Raw genomic sequence first — 17,092 nt, 5'->3', positions numbered from 1 at the left:
CCTCTCGTAACCAAAAATCACACTTGGAGAATTTGGCATAAAGCCTCTTCGACCTCAATACCCCGAGGATCTCCCTTAAATTCTCCTCATGTTGTTCTCGGGATCTAGAATACACTAGAATATCATCAATAAACACGATCACCGATCGATCCAACATCGGCCGACATACTCTGTTCATGAGATCCGTGAACGCTGCTGGTGCATTGGTGAGCCCAAAAGGCATCACCACAAACTCATAGTGCCCATATCGCTTCCTGAACGCTGTCTTCTAGATATCCTCATCACGCACCCTCATCGGGTGATATCCAGACCTCAAGTCTATGTTGGTAAACCAATATGCTCCCTGAAGCTGATCGAACAAATCATCAATCCTCGGCAATGGATAACGGACTTGACCGTTAACTTGTTCAACTCCCGATAATCAATGCACATCCGGTTTGAACCATCGTTTTTCTTGACAAAAATGATCGGCGACCCACGGCGAGCTACTTGGCCGAATAAACCCCTTCCCCAATACCTCCTGAAGCTGCAAGGATAACTCCTGCATCTATGGAGGCGCAAGGCGATGGGGCGCCTTGGCGATAGGTGCTACCCCCGAAACCAAATTGATGCGGAACTCTACTTGCCTCTCGGGAGGCACACCCGACAACTCCTAGGGGAAAACGTCAGGGAACTTGCACACTATCGGAACCTCGCTAACTGATCTCTGTCTCTCCGAATCAATCCTTGTATCCATCACATAAGCCACAAACCCACTACAGCCCTGCTGTAGACTCTGCCTCGCTCTAGCGGCCGCACAAAATGCTGACACAGAACGGGTACCCTCACCGTATACTGTAAGTACTCCCCTACTAGGGTCTCGTATCGTCACCAACTTCCGCTCGCAGTCTATCACGACCCTAAATCGGCTCAACTAATCCATGCCCACGATGACACATACGTCCCCCATCGCAATCGGGACCAGATCTTTTGAAAACCCAACGCCGAAAATCTCAAGCACACACCGTCAAATCACGTCCGTGGCATACACTGCTCGCTCGTTAGCTATAGAAAATCGTAGAGGTCGACTCATCGCCTCTCGCTGGATACCGATGGGTCTACTGAACGCTAATGAAACAAATGACCGACTTGCACCCGAGTCAAACAGCACCAAATCAGGTACAAAATTCACAAGGAAAGTACCTACACATATCATAATATAAACACAAGATCTCATCATCAACAAATAATAACAGAATACATACCAGCCACGAAGTCGGGTGCTGCGCGGACCTCCTCCGCTGTTAACTGGAAGGCTCTCCTGCAAGCCTTCGGTGCCTCGACCTTCATTGGCCGAACCTCAGTAGCACGCACGATGGCAGGGGCAGATCCCTGCTGCGCTCCCTGTGCTGTCCCCCACAGCTGCGGACACCCGGCCTTCCGATGGCCCATCTGGTTGCAATGAAAGCAAACCATGAATCCCTTGGGGTAGTCCTTGGCTATATGCCCCTCCTTTCCACAATTATAGCAAGCTCCAGGTCGACAAACTCCATCGTGTCCCTTGTCGCACTTTCCGCAAGTACGGCCCTTCTGGCCTCTAGATCTCGAATCGGCGGGCTTTTCCCGCTTGGCTGCCGGCTGAGACTGTGTTGGCCGCCTATCCAACCCCTGAGACTCGGCCTCCTCCGTGGCCTAAGTCTCCAATACAATCTCCCTCATCCAGTCATTTTCCCGAAACTCAGCAAATGTTCGGTAAGTTGAGTTCGATACGAACTCCTGAATGCCCCTCCTTAGAATGCTCAAGTACCGGCTCATGCGTGCCTGATTAGACGACACATGCTCAAGGCAGAACATCGCCGTCTCGTGAAACTTCCTGATGATCATAGTAACTGACTCAGTACCCTGCTTGAGAGTTGAGAACTCCTGGGCCAACCGATCCCTTTCCACCCGGGGAACGTACTCATCTCTGAACATAATGGTGAACCTCTCCCAAGTCACCGCTGAGATTTCCGCAGAAGTAAGATGCACCGTTACAAATTTCCACCAATCCTTCGCTCCTAAGCGAAGCTGGTTCAGTGCAAACCGAACCCTCAGATGCTCTGGACACGAACATGTGTAGAAGCATCCTCGATATCAGATATCCATCTCATCGTAGCAATGGGATCCTACGTCCCATCAAACTATGGTGGCTTCGTGTTGTTGAACTCCTGATACAGCAACGAGTCACCACTTGCGGCCTGGCAGCAGCGACGGCTGCAGTGGCCGCGACAACAACATCGTCAGTAAGAGTGGCGTACCGCTCATCAAAGGTCTCAATCAGCATGGTCTTGATAGACCCGAACATCTCTGGTATCTCAGCTCAGATGGCCGCAGCCACCTCATCATGAATCATCTGGCGGAGCTCCTCATCGCTCACACCCCCTTTGCTAGTCCCCGGTCTGTGGCGTGTCCCAACCATGATGCCTCTGAAATACAACATAAAAATATCAGATACTCGCTGGAGTATACTCGCACTCGATAACTCAACCCTACTTGCTCCTTAGTACCCTAAGTATTCTTACTTGGACTGCGCACTGATCCGGTGTCTTTGGTTGATGCTTTGTTAACCTTCCAGTCCATATCACCATACTCATATCATAACATATTACAAATGCAACATACATCACATTTTCATCATACACATAAGACCATCCGGTCACACATAATCACCCTATCGGGTAAGGCATAGTGAGAAGACTCACCTCGAAGATATCGGATAATCACGCGCGTTCAATCCTCCAACCAAGCTTCCTCCTATAGCATAAATACATCTCTAATTAATACCTTCCTGACTTAATTTGACTAATTCCCTTAAGTCAACACAAGTCAACTCTGGTCAACGTTGGTCAATGGCACCCCCGTTGACCCAACTCGTCGGCTCAGGCACTGACTCGGCGAGTTTAGACGTGAACTCAAGTCCCCTAAATCCCCCTCTGACTCACTGAGTCACTCTCCCAACTCGGCGAGCCATCAACTGTGTCAGTCACGGGACAACCTGGTCCGACTCGTCGAGTCTACTCTTGGACTCGGCGAGTTCATTCCATGCTCGAACTCAAATGGCTTCTGAGGTCAGATATGCTTCTGTAATCTATAGATATGACCTTCCCAAACATGATAATCACGTAAAGGTCACATCTTGGCACCCATGCAACACTTACAAGGCTTCTTTTGGTGAAATGACCTCTAAAATGGTAACCTAAGTCCACAACTCAAAAGGAAAGGCATAAAGCAGAGCATTTAGGACTCTCTGGACCTTCTAAGGTCCAGATCTAGGTACCAATTCCCCATGGGACCTCTCTCACTCCAAATACAAGCTAATCAAGGCATGAAGAAACCTTAGATTTGACCATATCAACAAAACACAAGAATAAGCTCTGAGTAATACCTCAAATAGATTCCTCTACCCAAATGAAAGTAGACCCAAGCTCTCCAACTCTCCTAGCTTGACCTTCCTCTTCCCTTCTTGCTAAAACACACAAGAATGATGAACAATGGCCTCTTTTCTCACTCATAGGACTCTTAGATGCTCTGGTGATCCCAAGGATGAAAGTAGTCACAATGAAGGGTTATGAGGTCCTTTAAATAGGGCTCAGACCCAGGAAATTAGGGTTTTAGTCGCCAGCACAGACTCGTCGAGTCCCTCGCTGACTTGTCGAGTCCACTCATTAATCCAATCATCACCACGCGACCCTACTCAACGAGTCTAGGCATCAACTCGTCGAGTCTCTCTGTCTTAGACTCCAAAAGTAAATGATAATAATACCTGAAATCCCAGATGTTACACTAATTCCAAAGTGTAAGGTCCTAAAATGGATCTTGGCCAATGATCAAGCAAACAAACAATCAAATATAATAAGAATAGGAGTAGAAACAGAAATGAAACAGGATTTTCACACACCTTTATTGATTGAAACATCCAGTACAACTTGTTCATATAGCCATGAACTCTTTGTGGTATCAACAACCAATAATTACCTACACAACCCCTATTTATAATAGACAATGACCGCAAACAAGACATGGACCGGAAACTGGGTTTATAGTCGTAAACTCACCACTAACCGTGAACCCTAATTCGACATACTATTACACCAAAAATGCTCAAAAGAACTGTTAACGTTGAAATCCTAGACCAAACTATTAATTGATCCCTTCAATCTCCCCCTTGGTTTGGGGCTAGCTTGGATTCAAACTTTTTCGACCACCAACACATCTGACTTCCCTATTTCTTCGTTCCACATTCGCTTGTTTATAATATCTGCAACCATCGACGTATACTCTTTGGCAGCTTGCTCAAAAATTTCCTCGACAAGTTTAATTTGATGAAGACTCAGTTGATGGATATCCCATTTCCCAAACTGGAACAGATCTGTTCGGTCATATAGACGAATGCATCAATATTTGAGCTTGATGACCGTGGAGGCTGTTGTTTCGTCAAATACCCCATAAATCATGGAGCTTAAGGATCCATCTGGATAGTTTTGAAGTACTTGGATTTGCTTAACCTGATTGGTAGCAGGCCACATCACAACTTGAAGTGGATGACCAGTCTTGGGATCAATAAGATCAAGATAATTCTTGATAATAGACTCTGCAGTCTTCATCTCCGGAAAGCCTTTCTTCACTTGGTCTTCCAAGAAGAGCTTGAAATGAGTTGCCTTTGGATCTTGTGAGGGATTTGCAAAAGGAGCTTGAGATAAATCTGAAAGATCCACCCTAGTCCATGAATGGAATTCATGACAGTCTTTGTACAATTCAGTGTCACTCTTTCTTCTCACAATCCACATATTTAACGTGTCATGAAATCCCCAAGAAACAATTCCTGAACTATCACCGTATGTATCTCTAAAACGTCTTTCTTCGAGATCAGTAAAAGTGATTTTTGGTTGATCTCCAGGTGCATTTAGATCCGAGCTCTTCTTAAACAAAAGTTGTCTCTTCTCGGCAGATTTAACAAGTCTAGCATGTTTAAGAGCGACAACATTAGGATCTTGAACAGGATCTAACTCAAAACGATCTACAACGCGGGATGATTGAGCAGATGGTGGTACGATCGAAGGATCTTGAGATGGTAAAAACATATTCGATTCATCAATAGAGGACTTAAACTTGTCACTAAGCTCTTCTATCAGTTTGTTCTTCAGATCGAAATAACAATCTGTGAGGAGACCAAAATGCGTCTGAAGATTGGAGATCTGCTTGGTCTTTAACGTCTTATCTTCTTCAAAATCAAACACTTAAGCCTAAAGCATGATATTTTCACTCATAAGATCAACCACCTTAATGTCAAGCTCAATGTTCTTTTGACTTAGCACACTTATTTCCTTTTGGAGGTTAACGATGGAAGGATTGTCTTCTCCTGTGATACCTTCCCTAAAAGAAATTCCTTTGGCTCTAGGGGAAGGCACTTTATCTTGTTCCTGAGCCAAATGCAGGGATAGCCTTACAGAGACAACATCAAGATCTGGTCGTGAAGTTGAAGTCTATCCCCCACAGCTAGAGACGCAATAGCTCCAGTGTTCCTTAAAGAGATCTTATCAGCGTCGAATCTCCTCCCAGAAATGCAGCTCACAGAGACATGAGCCAGGAATCTCCAATATGGTGGTAGGAGTTTCTTTACTGTGGGAGGAAAAGTGCCTTCGTAGCCCATCTTCTTAAGTACCTTCTGAGCATCCTCAATCCCAATTTCAGTCGGAAATTTTGGTTGGTCATCAATTAGCAACGCTTGTCTGATAAATTGTTCAGTAATCACGATCTTGCATCCTTTCACAATTGCATCAACAGTGACTGCTCCATTATGATCTCTTTTCATTTTAGCGGTCTGCCAAAACTCCTAATTGTATTATGATAAATCACGAGATTCACAGTAATTGCAGAAGCCAAGCAGCAGTCTCTCAGCCTATGGATCATTGACTTGAATTCTCCACGAGCTGCAGGAGGATCAACCAACACAATAGCCAAGTTATGCATATCTACAAATTTCAAGCTAGCTATTTGATCTGCACTAAAACAAGCCAAGAAAGAAAACAATGATATTTGAGCAATTAATTTTTTTAGTTTTCTTAATTAATCGATTTAATTTTTGGCCTGAAAAAAAAACATTTTGACCAAATTAGAGTTTGCGGTCAAACCAGGGTTTACGGCCGTAAACCCATGGCCGTAAGCTCAGGGCCGCAAACGGAGTTTACGACCGTAAGCTCCCGGGCCATAAGCTTCAGCCGTAAGCTCTGACAGATTGTTTTTTCTTCGATTGAAACACCAAAACTTGTTGATTTCATGAAGTAATCACATATTCATGGTCGGTTTTGCCATACCTTTGAGATTAATCGAGCAATTTCACAAAAACAATATTTTTTTTCGAAGATGAGAGAGAGGAGAGAGGGTTTGCGGCCGGAAATAGAAAAGTGAAGAGTGAAAAGGGTTTCCGACTGTAAACCCACCTTTTATACCCTGTTCGAAGTATACGTGTTGTCCACACAGTGTAAGGTATAGTCCAAAGCCCAAATATTTTAAAAATTAAACTTTTTGAGGATTTAAAAAATTAAAATTAACATAAACTAAAATAGAAATAAAGTAAAATAAAATAAAATGATTTCTAAAAATTTAAAAGTTTAAAATTTGACAATTATAAAATTAAGATAAAATAAATAAAAAATTAAAATTAAAATTAAAATTAAAATAAAAAATAATAAAATAATAAATAAAAAATAAAATACAATAAGAGTAAACTTATCTCAACTAACACTAAATATACTTTTGTGACACATGGATCAAAGTTGTTAGACAGCCTTAATCCACTTGTCGGTACCTTCACCTTTATGTCTTTGTCTGGTCGATCGCCGATATTGTGATCCATTTAAACACGAAAAATTATGATCAATTTGGACAAGCCAATAAAGACACGACACTTTTGATCCTATATTTTTTAGATAAATTTCCTAGAGACCATTTAGCTGACGACGAACATGGATATTGTTGTCCACCTAAATTGATCCGTTTGATCTACAGACAATCTGCAATTGTTCAATTTTAATTGTACTAGAACATGTTTCCAGCTTCCTAATATACTCCAATAATCAGGGACTTCCAGAATACTCCTTACATCGGGTGAGCAGACAATTATTGAGAGAGAAGATAAATTTAGAATGCAAATGCTATACACCTAGGTCGGATCTCTTCCAACCACACAGAGGATGAAACATATGAATAACTGAAGTATTAGAGGGATTAAGAAAAAGAATGATGCATATACTATGTACCAGGTCAGATTGTAAGCCACACAAAGGAGACAATATATGGCTAACAGATAGAAATAATTGCATAGATAGAAGATGCATAGATATAGAGTTGCATATGTTAACAGTCTAGGTCGGATCTCTCGATGACGCAGAGGAGGCAACATATGACTAACAGACAGAAAGAAAGAAAATAACCTTTTACAGACCTAACTTATCAGAACACCACAGTCACCCTCATCAATAACGAAATTAAGGACAGAATCCGCACATCGAGGAAAAGTTAATCCACAGTTCTAGATAAGGATTCTTTTAGTGTGACCAGTAGATTCTCATATATATATATATATATATATATATATATATATATATATATATATATATATATATATATATATATATCCCCGCTATTTTTATTTTTTATTTTATTTTATTTTATTTTTATTTTTTATTTTTATCTTATTTTATTTTAGGATAAGTTAGTTTAAATTTGCGCATTGTTTTACTTCATTCTCACTCATGCACAAATTTAGGGGAGAAATAAACAAAAACCAAACAAAAAATGAAAATTTCAAATATCCAAAAACATTAAAAATCAAAAAATAAAAAATATGTTGCTAATTCTTTTGGTTGTAGGTGATGTGATGGGAAGTGATATTATCAAGTGATAACAGGCAATCTGAATCCGCATAATGTACCAAAATTAAATTGTCTACGCTCAGTGTTCGATGCGCTGGTAGGCACAAAAGATTCTAAATGGATTTGACTAGGAAGCGTTGAATTTAAGGAATTCAAGGACTTGACAAATCTTGAACTAGTTAGATCCGTTTAGACTGACAATACGACGCTCGGATAGGTTGAGCGGGGATATATATATATATATATATATATATATATACACACACACACACACACACACACACACGCCATTTACTCGCGCCAAGCGACAGGTGTGACAATGGTTGTTGAATGCTGAAAGATGAATTAAACCCTAGAAATGGAAAAGTCAGCGATATATATATATATATATATATATATATATATATATATATATATATATATATATATATATATATCCAAGATTTGTGAATAGAAATTGCGAGATTTGGGGAAATACGGAGATAAGGAATGAACCGGATCAAAATAGCCTAAGAATATGGTATAAGAGATTTGACCTTTTCAACTGTTGACCATATGTACTCTACTCTTTTTGTAATGCATAAATTGATTGTACAAATGCATTGTATGTTGGTACGACTTAAAATTCAGCATTTGACTAAAAATGTTTTATAAGGTAATTAAGATATATATATATATATATATATATATATATATATATATATATATATATATATATATACTAGCCGTTACCCGCGCACAGCGGCGGGGACAAATAGCTTCTTTTAACGATATTTTTTTAAAGAAAAATGTTATGTTCCAAAAGAAAGTTCATGTCGTGGGTGAGAGGAAGGGCGATAGTCGTGATAGTGGTTGGTTGAAGGTGGAAGGAGGCAGAGCGGCTGTGGTGGTGGTGGTTATACTGTCTTGGTTACTGGTTAGGGTTCTTCGAGAGAGTGTGCGTATATTTCTTATTTTGAAGGGATTACGAAGATAGATATTATGAGATGGCTTGTTACCAATGTGAGAGAAGAGATCCTCTATAAATTGTTGACATTGACCACTTCAAATGGCTGAAGTGTTGAGATTGACGTGTTCAATTTGCAAATGAAGTCTTCTATTTATTTGATACGAGATTTTTAAGGGATAAAGGATATGGTTAAAGTTTTAATATTATTATATTATAAATGGGTTGTACTTCAAGCTTAATAGTTTGGACGTCTTAAAAAAATAATATTATTATATTCAATCTATTTATAGAAATAGTTAGATTTCTTTTATAAGTAGTAAAGATATATATATATATATATATATATATATATATATATATATATATATATATATATATATATATATAAGTGATAATTATGGAAGAAAACAAAAGGATAGACAATATATTTAAATGTACCATAACCTATCAAAGAAAATCTATAAAAAAAGATAATTATTATATATAAGGTTAAGTATATATAAAAAAATTATGGTATCAAAGAAAGATTAAATAAGGAAATGATAAAACGATAATCATACTTAAGATTAAATAAACATGTGTTAGTGAGCTGTTATTATTCATCCTATAGCCTTACAAAATTTGGTTAGACTTTAAATCTATAATCGTTAATCTTGCGAGAGCCAGAAAGATATGTATAGATCTATACGGGGCTGACTCCCCCACTTGCGATTGCTAGCTACAATCCCGACATGATAACTTTCTTAAGCATAAAAGTAATATTACTTGACGTCCGATGAAGCATCATATTGGGGTATTTATCAGTCCACAACGTCGATTATAGGGGCTCATGGTAATGTTGTTCGGAAAATCTTAATTTAAACTTCCTAGTAGGACGCCTTCAAGTAGTTGTATGATTCTATTATAAAGATTTGATAAAATTATAAAAGTTTATAATAGGTATTATATCCTAAAGGTAATAAAATCTTTTTAAAGAAATGTTTTATAATATTAGGATAGATAGTACGTCCTAATGATAACATTCAGTAAACAAAAATGTGATTATTAGATCTGGAAATCCTAGGAGATATTTCTAAATAAAGATCCTAAAAGTTTTCAAAGAACTTCATTGATATTTTTAAAATATGTGAACTCAGTAACATCAAGTTGACGTTTTCAAAAATCGTATGTATTCCTAAGATAAAAGGAAGCTCAGTGCAAGGAAGAGAAGGTTGCACGAAGATAGATAAGTTTTTAGTTTAGTCAATGTAATTGATGTTATTAATAAAAGATAAATTTATGTTCTGGAATTGTGCGGCAAGGTCAACCCTCGGCGCTTCCACCGCCAGGGTGTGTGCAATGCTTAACTCTAATTGTCTTTTTTGTTCAATACTTTACGAAATTATTTTCAAATTGACCATTATCAGCTACTATTTCACCAACATACCCTTTTACATATAGCATATAAATATAATGTGATAAAGTGCATTTTTACATATTTTAGTCATAAAAATGACTACAAAAGTATCCTAAATGCCCCATAAAATATGTATAATTTAGGTCATATTAGTTGTGTTATGTGAATCCATTTACTTAAATATGTTGAAATTTATTACCAAACCTATATATTTTCATGTTGGGTTGTTTTGTCATGTCAAGTTTTACCAAGCCTAGAAGTTACTAAGGAGAAGGTCTAGAACTTCCAAAAATTGCATTTAGAAAAGAGATCTTCGAAATTATTGGTTTTCAGCTCTTATTTTGTTGTTCAAAACCTTTTAACATTTACTGGTTAATTTTCTTTTCTTTAACAAATTTTCTTCCTTACTTCTTTGAGGTCGTCACATATTTGAATTCTCTATCGGGTTCTAAGTTGACTCGTTTTGTTTCACCTTTTTAATGTCAAAGAGTTTCTCCTGGATGAGCATTTTGTAAAGGTCTAAAAGCTTCCTCCTTTAGTTGTGAGGAAAACAGAGAGCAAGCCCTCCAACCCAGCTCCCTAGAAAAAGAAAATGCCTCTTGAAGTGGGACAAGAAATCTTTTAGGGTCTGAACTAAACCCTTTTGAGATGAAGCAAAAGATTATCAATCTTACACAAACTATAAGTCAAGATTTATATATACATACGACTCAACGTCATGCTTTTTTTACATTAAATATCAAGTCAAATTCAAATTTCGATTGCATACTAATTGCATTTCGTTTCGTATGAAAAGTATTTTGAAATCCATGTTAATTCATAACAAACTTTTTGTTAAAAAGTTTTTTTTCGCAACTTATAACGCATTTCTCGCAACTGACCAACTTCCAAACTTGATGATTTTTTTCGTTATTTCTCAAAAAAACTGTTTAAAATATTAGAAGTAATTAACAAATATGATTATCTTGATGAACATGATATTTCGTTTTTCATCATTATAGTTATTAGCCCATAAAAAAATTATGTCGTTACATAAATCAATATAAACATTATTAATCTCGTGAAAGGTGGTACAAGAAACGAGCTTAGAGCTGGACAAAAGAGGAGGGTCCATTAATGGCTGTCTTTTTGTAGTTCATTCCCATATAAATTAAAGAAGAAGTTACCAAGAATGCAGAGAGTAATAATACGCTAATAGTCTCTCTGTCGATCCTTTTCTCCTTTCTTTTCCTATAACTGTGTTCTGACGAAGTGTTGTACCTTTTACTATTCTTTAGGTACTTTTCTTGGCTTGTGGCTTCTACTCCATTAGCAATCTAGATGTGCGATCTTTTTGCTTCAAATCGCTGAAGAAAAAGAAGAGGTTTTGACTTTTTGGTCAAAAAAGAAGTGTATGCATATAGCGGCTCAATGTTCCATTATTTTGAGAATTTCTCACCTGATGATCAGCACTTTAATGATTTCTGTCACTCACAGAAGTCTAATTCTTGTTTGGTAATTCCATTTTCACTGGTTTTCTTGTTTGAATCTATCTTTATTGGTGATACAATCAGTTGCTTGCTTGTTAGTTTTGAGTTTTTAGAAATCATTGTTTGCAATGCTTGGTTTTTATATTATGAGTGCTTTTTCTGTGTTAAGTTAGCAATTTAATCTGTAAGGTTTACTGACTCTCAACAAATGTTGACTTTTTTTTGTTGGTGTCTTTGTTAAAACCATTATATTTTTTTAATTAGTTTTGTTTATTGTTAAGATGTAAAAAAGATATATTAGCTAGTTTTGTTTCAAATAAAATGGCAATTCGTAAATGGTAAACAAGTTCTATGAAGTTTCTTGCATTATGTAATTCATTTTTATGTCATTTTCAAGATTTAATCACTCAAAATTTTTTTAAGTTTTAATGGCTCGACTTTTAATTTAGTTTTTTATTATGAATTTTCTGTCTTTTTAACTAGATATTGCCTTGATCACTCTTTTTTTGTACGGCATTTGATCACTCTTAATGATATGACTCCCAACTTCCCTAATGATGTAGACTAGAATTATTGAAACGATTAAAAGATGATGGCAACCTAATAATTTTTTAATTTATCGAAATGTTCTTATTCAAACTACTTAATTCCTAGAATCTATGAAGGGAACTATCAAGCATCTAATTAATTGTTGATGCGTACTATAATGCTAAATATTAATGCTGATTGTAGTAATTACACTATTGCCACATGTATTGTTAGTTTTGTTTCTTAGGAAATGTTTTTAGTGGAAACTAAACAAGTATGCTAACATTTGCTAGAATAAAAAATCTCTAACACTGAAAACACTTGGTTTCAATAAATTTGTACTTAATTGTTAAACTAATGATATAACAAATCGGGAACAAATACTTGTTAAACTAATATGTAACAAAACTGGAACGCATTTCAATAAAACATGGTTGATCATATATGATCTGTTTCTAGTAACTTTTATTTTCTTGTTTTAGGTCTCTAGTATATCCGATTATGACTTCGGGTTCAAAGAGGATCTTTTCAAAGCACCAGAACCCATAATAGAACAACCAATGATAACCCTGTGTGGAGAAGACATCATCTTTCCAGAAAATAAGTTTACATATCTTGAATTACTTGAAGATGAGGACTTCATGAGCAATCTCTTTGAAGAATATAAAGATATCTTGCCAAAAGAAACATCATCTTCCTCAGAGTTTCCAGATTTCAAAACAGACGATAACATCGCTGTTAAAGAAATTTTGTATCCTTTTGGAACATTCACAAAAAGTGTTAGCTCTGATAGTTTAATCTCAGTGGACGCGGATCAAATGAGACCGATTTCCATGAATTTTACTGAAATGGATTTGAAGAATGTTCATGGTATGCGAAGGGTTTGCAGTGAAGGATACATAAAGGTTTGGTTTTTGATTACTTTAATTTCTTCATTGTGTTTGCATGCGTATCTGAGATCTCGATGAAGAAAATGGTTAAATGAGCATTGGGTATTCTTGTTCTTGGGTTGCAGCCACAGGTAACGAGTGATCAAGTTCAAGAAACTCGCATGCAGAAGCTTTCGAGATACAGGAATAAGAAGACAAAGAGGAATTTTGGCCGAAAAATTAAGGTGCATCACTGCATCGTTTCTCAAAATCTTTTCTTTTACCATTTTCATAAGCGGAAGGTTAATGTCAACAATGGATAATGGAGCATTTGCTTTTTACAAATCATCATTTTTTTTTTTTTTTTAAAAAGTTTCTATGTCTGATGAGGAGTCTAAGTCTGATGTATACCTGAAGGTGGAATGGTGTTGGTGATGAGGTGGCACGCTACTACGCGTGGTGTATACCTAATGACCTAAAAAATAATGATGAAAATAATTTATCACTCGAATCTATGTAACATCCTGGTGAAGTTATTGGTAGCCTACGATTGATTGCTTATAGGGGTCCCACAATTCTTATTATATGGCCATGTGTCACTAAAATTATTACTTTGTTTTTTATTTAGTATGCTTCGAGGAAGGCGTTAGCAGATGGTCAACCACGGATCAAAGGAAGGTTTGCCAAGGCTGAAGAATCGGAAGTCTTCAGAAAGTAATCAGAGAGATTGGTAAACGTCATAAATCGGCATTTGGAAGAAACTGGAATCTTGTAGTTAAATGTATAAATCTTTGTTGATCCTGGATGCTGCTTGAGTTGTTTTTTGTTCGGCTTTTGTGGATGTTATTGTATGATTTGTATCCAAGCTTCTGTTGAATATATAGAAATGCTACTTGTAATAAATCATATCAAGATGGAGTGAAAATGTGAAAGTATGTTTGAAAGATACTGTTTTTGGGGATCCGAGTTATGTTCTTGTAAGGTAAAACAGGAAAGTTTTTATATGGAATATTTGAGATTTTTTTTTCTTGTGATAAGATGGAATTCAAATCTTATGATTGACTTGCTTAGTTTGGGCTTTCTGGGCTGGCCCATATCCATCATTGTGTTGTTCCATATCTGTTGATAAAATTCTGATTTAACTACTTAAATTTATAAGATATTATAGTGAACAAGAAGAACAAGGTTTAAATATCGGGGTGAGTAAAAACCGAACCGATAAAAGAAAAACCGTAATAATCCACAACCAAAAAACCGAAACCGACGCAAAAACCGATAGTGCGGATTTTATATTTTTGAAAAACTGAATTTATTGGTGCGGTGTAGTTTTTATCTAGAAACCAGACCACCAAAACCGAACCGCAAGCCTATTAACAATAAAATAAATCACTAATTTATATTATACAATTATACATATTATTTAAAAAGCTAATAAATTTTAATTTATACTTACATTATTATTGAACTTGACGATAACTAGTAATTAGGTATTAGGTAATAATTAGTAATTAGGTAATATGTGAGTTTGTCATTTCGGATTTGTGACTTAATGATTATGTGTAAAGTGTAAACAATACATGGACTACAACTTGCAATCTTGTAACTTTTAAGCACCAATTGAATAAAAAATGAGCTTGTGAATATGGGTTGCAAATGAAGTGATCAAGTAAACAACATAAAATACTCAAAATTACAGCTTCTAAATGTGAGGAAATGAAATGACAACATCTCATACAATCATAAATATTCACATGAACAGCACAGTTAAAAAAATCGTACCGGTGAACATCAAAAATCGTACCATATGTTTGACTCAGTTTAAAAATCGACACCAAACCACTACAAACCGAAACCGCACTCAAAAACCGCAAAACCGAACCAATGAAAAACCGCACCCAACGGTTTCTAGAATTCAAAAACTGCACCTTGCGGTTTGTTGTTCGGTTTGACGCTAAAACCACACCATGCTCACCCCTAAGTCGATATATGCGCGTTGTGCAGACAATATCTTTGAAATCTTTACAAATATATGTTTTTTAAATATATCAATGACTATGTTTTACCTCTTATATAACAAATCTTATAATGGTCTTTTAAAATGTTAATTATGAATTATATGATAATGTAGACATCTTTTAAAATTCTGTAATTTCAATTTTCTCAATGGTTTTTAGATGCGGGTTACTCATGAATAAAATTAAATATATTATACGTTTTAACGATATTTATAGTTGTTGTTATGATTAATTAATTTTAAAAAGTTTATTTTCTTAAGATTTTAATTTATATCATTGTAATTATTTAAAATATTAAACATTGTTTTTGTTAATAAATGTAACAATATAATTTTTGTGTATAACGTTACTTTAAACTATTGTTGTTGTAAATTATTTAAAATAACGTATTTAGAAACTCTTAATTATTTTAATTTGGTTTCGGAATTTTAACATTTTAAAATTAATTTGAAGAATATTGTTAGTTTCTTTTATTGTAATTATTTAATACAACAAACATTGTTTTTGTTTTTAAAAATAACATTATGAGTTTTTATATAATATTACTTTTAACTATTTTTAACTATTCTTATTGTAAGTTATTTTTAAACTACTTATTTGAAAATTCTTAATGACTATAAATAGTTTTATGGTTTTTTTTGTTAATTAAGGATTACAATTTAGGTTTAACACTATAATTTATAACTATTTATAAAATAATTTAACTATTTTGCATAAAATCATAAATTATATAAAAATTGTGATTTTAAAATGACAATTTCTCACATACAACAACATATTTAAACTAATAAGTTAACTATAAGATGTTGAAAAATTAAAGTCATGATTTTATAAATAGAAGTAAAATATGATATTTTGATATTATAGTTTAGTTAGTTTGTGATTAGAATATAGTTTTTGCATTAATTTAATATTATTAATCAATTTATAATAATTATTAGCATGAAATTCAAAAGTCACGGAGGTTTTAAATGCATGTAGTGCAAATAAAAATATCTCTTTTTTTTTGGAAAGGGATCTTCCCTAACGAGGGTTTCCGGGCCAGCTTTCGCCCACCGACTAATCCCCCGCTGCAAACATAAAGCTTTGCTTCATGCCCTGGAGTCACTGCAGGCGAACCTCCATGGCCACAAGGGCTGAGTGGTGCCAGGATTTGAACATGGGTCAATAGGTTATCCACCATATCTTCCACATGCTTTACCAAGTCACCACAACCCAAGTGGTTATAAAAATATCTCTTTTATAAGTATACCATGTGTATTCCCATGCATTGCATAGTAAAAAAATATATGATTAAAATATGTTGAAATTTATAATTTTATCTATGGCTTTTGGTCATTTTTTATATATAAGCCTATTAAAATTGGAACCTACGACCCTAGAATATTGGAACCGATCTTGAAACATGTTATGTCGTTTTTAATATTCCAAAACTGCTCATAAAATTATCGTTATTAGGGTTCTAATTTTTTCTATTACGGATTAAATTGATTGACTATTACAACATAAGAAAAAATAATTAACAATATAAATTATTGATAACGTATATACAATGAATTATTAGAAAAGTTAAATTTATAAATAAAAGATGTTTATAATTGACATCAAAATACTTTGTAATAGATTCTAATTAGCCTAATAATAATTATAAAACCCAATATGAGTTTTAGCCCTTATATGTTATTAGAAAACATAAATTTTAAGACAATTAAATGATTTTTATTTATGAGAGTCTCATGCCATTGTGTTTTTCATTAGTATACCATAAAATTAGAGGTGCAAATTGCAATGGTTAAATTTTATTTCACTTTTAATTACCTTGAAGTTAAATCATAAACATCTCGTTTGAAAAGATCATGAATGATTAAACTATTTATAATCAAATAATAGCGTGTAATGATATATAAACAACTCAAATTTACCATTTTTATGGAATATAACAAAATAAATTTTAATAAGCTTTATCAACTAGAT

At 35.2% G+C, this 17,092-nt stretch overlaps 1 protein-coding gene across 1 annotated transcript; it reads left to right on the top strand.

The window, feature by feature from the left end:
- The first annotated feature begins 11,428 nt into the window (after window positions 1-11,428).
- LOC145014360 (uncharacterized) lies at window positions 11,429-14,006 on the top strand. Its single transcript, XM_078972736.1, has 4 exons — window positions 11,429-11,731; window positions 12,717-13,139; window positions 13,250-13,348; window positions 13,732-14,006. Exons 1-4 carry the CDS (start codon window positions 11,648-11,650, stop codon window positions 13,819-13,821), a joined length of 696 nt encoding a protein of 231 aa, XP_078828862.1. The 5' UTR covers window positions 11,429-11,647; the 3' UTR covers window positions 13,822-14,006.
- The last annotated feature ends 3,086 nt before the right edge of the window (window positions 14,007-17,092 follow it).

This window comes from Lactuca saligna, chromosome 9 (assembly GCF_052625555.1).
Source record: "Lactuca saligna cultivar CGN05327 chromosome 9, ASM5262555v1, whole genome shotgun sequence".
Classification (NCBI taxonomy): Eukaryota; Viridiplantae; Streptophyta; class Magnoliopsida; order Asterales; family Asteraceae; genus Lactuca; species Lactuca saligna.
The sequence above is the reverse complement of the archived record's forward strand: the minus strand, read 5'-3'. Positions and strand labels throughout refer to the sequence as shown.

What these genes read in the sequence shown, in the direction of transcription:
- LOC145014360 (XM_078972736.1), top strand. Translation starts at nt 11,648, where the DNA reads ATGTTCCATTATTTTGAGAATTTCTCACCTGATGATCAGCACTTTAAT. An exon ending in AGAAGTCTAATTCTTGTTTG is followed by an intron (nt 11,732 to 12,716) that starts GTAATTCCATTT and finishes TTCTTGTTTTAG; the next exon opens with GTCTCTAGTATATCCGATTA. An exon ending in ATTTTGGCCGAAAAATTAAG is followed by an intron (nt 13,349 to 13,731) that starts GTGCATCACTGC and finishes TTTTTTATTTAG; the next exon opens with TATGCTTCGAGGAAGGCGTT.